Source organism: Cavia porcellus, unplaced genomic scaffold (assembly GCF_034190915.1).
Source record: "Cavia porcellus strain 051 isolate PalLab524CR breed Dunkin Hartley unplaced genomic scaffold, mCavPor4.1 scaffold_17, whole genome shotgun sequence".
Lineage (NCBI taxonomy): Eukaryota > Metazoa > Chordata > Mammalia > Rodentia > Caviidae > Cavia > Cavia porcellus.
Window position 1 is genome coordinate 15,932,501 of NW_026947500.1, and position 2,625 is coordinate 15,935,125.

At 53.9% G+C, this 2,625-nt stretch overlaps 1 protein-coding gene across 1 annotated transcript in view; it reads left to right on the forward strand.

Annotated features, from left to right (window-relative positions):
* Window positions 1-2,276, forward strand: part of LOC134470851 (igE-binding protein-like) — a 22,620-nt gene extending 20,344 nt beyond the window's left edge. Inside the window, exon 2 of the mRNA XM_063227254.1 lies at window positions 1-2,276. This exon is cut by the window's left edge and continues 1,554 nt beyond it. Coding sequence (XP_063083324.1) covers window positions 1-870 — 870 coding nt within the window. The 3' untranslated portion in view covers window positions 871-2,276.
* Window positions 2,277-2,625: the final 349 nt, after the last annotated feature.

Consider the following 2,625-nt stretch of genomic DNA (forward strand, 5'->3'; position numbering starts at 1 on the left):
AGCTCTCAAGAGCTTACAAAAGTACGCAGGGTATCTGAGCAGGCCCAGTCAGGGAGCTCCCGAGAGGGGTCCGTCAAGGGGAACAAGGATGCTAAGGAGAAGGACGGGGCTCTAGCCTCGGAGTCGTCTGACTCCGAGGACGAGGGAAAGTTGAATGGCAAGGAGGCCAAAGAGACCAGCTGTCAGGAGCCTAAGTCGCTCAATAAGGAGTCGCAGGGTTCTTTTCCAGCGTTGCCCCGCGAATTGCGCTCTGCTCAACCTGGTCTGCGGAGGAGTAGAGAGCTCCTGAGCGCTCCCCGGTGCGAGAGGGAGGCGAAGCCTTCCGCCCCACCTTGGGGGCCGTTTCCGGAGGCGATTCCTCGCCACGAGGCGGCCGCCTGGGAGCTCTCTCCCCTTTCGCCAGAACAGGAAGTGATGCACGGGCCCCCATTTTCCGCCCAATCACGGCCGCTGTCTTATGCTCCGCCGCCGGCGGGTCGGTATTTTTACAGGCGGCTTTGGCAGGGGGGACGCTTGTCTCATGAGGTACATCCACCTGGGATAGATAGTGGCCCCTACGGGATATTTCCTGTACAAGTAGCTATGGGCCAGGGACGCAATGTATGGGAGCCTTTTGAGATAAAGCAGATTAGAGAACTTAAAAATGCAGTTACAACCTTTGGGCCGACTGCGCCTTACACCATTGCCATGCTGGAGAATCTGTCTTCTGGGCCCCTCACCCCCGCGGACTGGATTCAGCTGGCAAAGGCGTGTCTGCCCTCGGGTAGTTACCTGGATTGGCGAGCCTGGTACACAGAGTTCTCTGCCGAGCAGGCTGAGAAAAACGCCGGTCGAGGAAATGGAGGCTGGAGATCTAGCTCAGCGGCATAAGCGCCTGCCTTGTAAGCAGGCAATCGCCAGTTCGATCCCTGGTACCAATAAAAAAAAAAAAAAAAAAAAAAACAAAAAAAAAAACGAAAAAGATAAAAATAAAAAATAAAAAATAAAAAACAAAAAGGGGGAGTAGGCCAAGGCCTGGCCCCAAAGGCACGATTATCCATGGCACTATTCACACACAATTTTTTAAATTTAAATAATGATAATCGCTCCCCAGCTGTGGAGCACTGCAACCCTTCCCCCAACCATAAAGGGTGGGTGAAGTGGAAAGATGTCCTGACAGGACAATGGATGGGCCCGGATCCAGTGGTCAGCTGGAACCGAGGCGCGGTTTGTGTTTTCCCACAGGAACCGGGACGAGAACCACTGTGGATACCAGAGAGACTGACACGGGCAACAAAGCCCTCGACTGAAGATCAGACCTGCCCTACTGGAGATCCATCACAGACCAACCAATAAGATGAATAGAAATAGCGGTAGCCCGAAATGGACAAGAAGATCCTCAGGCATATGCATGGCTTGCTCAATTGGCCCACGACCGAGTCTAGATATGGCGGGCATCCCTCATTCTCCTCCATAAGGTGACAATACACAGCAGGGTAGGTGAGTCAATGACGGGTAAGAGCGTGCCTCCCCAGCACGACTCGACCTAAGCCAGGCCCTACCCCATCCTGCACGTAAGCCGCTGGACTGTTAGATGCTGCCCAGGTCTAAATTTCTCTCCGAGGGGATTTCTTTACGGAGAGGAAATGAGTGCAAGCTTGTGTGCATCCAGGTTCCGTCCAGTTTGTGCCTGGCCCTAGAAAAAGGACGAGGGCCTCAGGGCCTTGGCAGACCATGGCATGGCCAACCAGGGTCTAAGCCAAGGACCTACGGTGGGCCTACACATAGGGCATAAGCCTCTGCACCCAGTCCAGGAAGGGCTACGATGCGCACATTCATAAAAAATAAAATAGGGGGAGATGTTGGGAGCCGCGTCTGTGATAGCTCGCCTTGCGCGGCGGACGTGCGGCCTGTGGTAAAGAGCAAAGCCTGAGGTAGATTACCCCTCCCATCGAATATGTTAGTTTCCTGCTTACCGCGTAAACAACCCGCTCAACAATATAGTCTGCCTGGCAACTGATGATGTTAGCCAATCAGCTTGCCTTGCTTACTTTAACATGATTGGACACTGTACCCGTATATATACCGGTGCCACCCCTGGGCGGAAGAAGAAGCCAGGTAGAAGCCCAGAAGTAAAAGCCCAAAAGGAGCCGCGGAGAGCGGACCGGTAGAGGCTTTGGGGCAGACTGAAGCACAAAAGGAGCCGCGGGGAGCGGACCAGAGGAGGCTTCAGCTGGGAGAACCCAGGGCAGGCTGTACGGAGAAGGAAAATAAAAAGAAAAGGTTTTCCACTACCAGACTTTGTCGTGTGTCCTTCCTGCCGGCTGGGAGCGGACATCGACAATGGAACCCGACAGGCAGCAATGAATTGCTGTACACAGTGACTCACAAGGCCCACCTCCTGCTCTTCTGGAGAGATTTCAGGCCTGCACCCATGCACCTGCAGAATGTCTGGTTCCACACAGCTGGGGAGCACAGCGCTCCCCCACAAGACCCCACTGAGAAGGATTCAGAAAGAGAGAGTAGCAGCCTTGTGAGGCCACAGATGGGCACCCTCAGCCCAGCAGAGCTGCTTTGGGTTTCTTTCCAGAAGACATAACCCAGCTCTGTGAACACAAAGTGAACAGAACTCTAATCAAGAGCAAC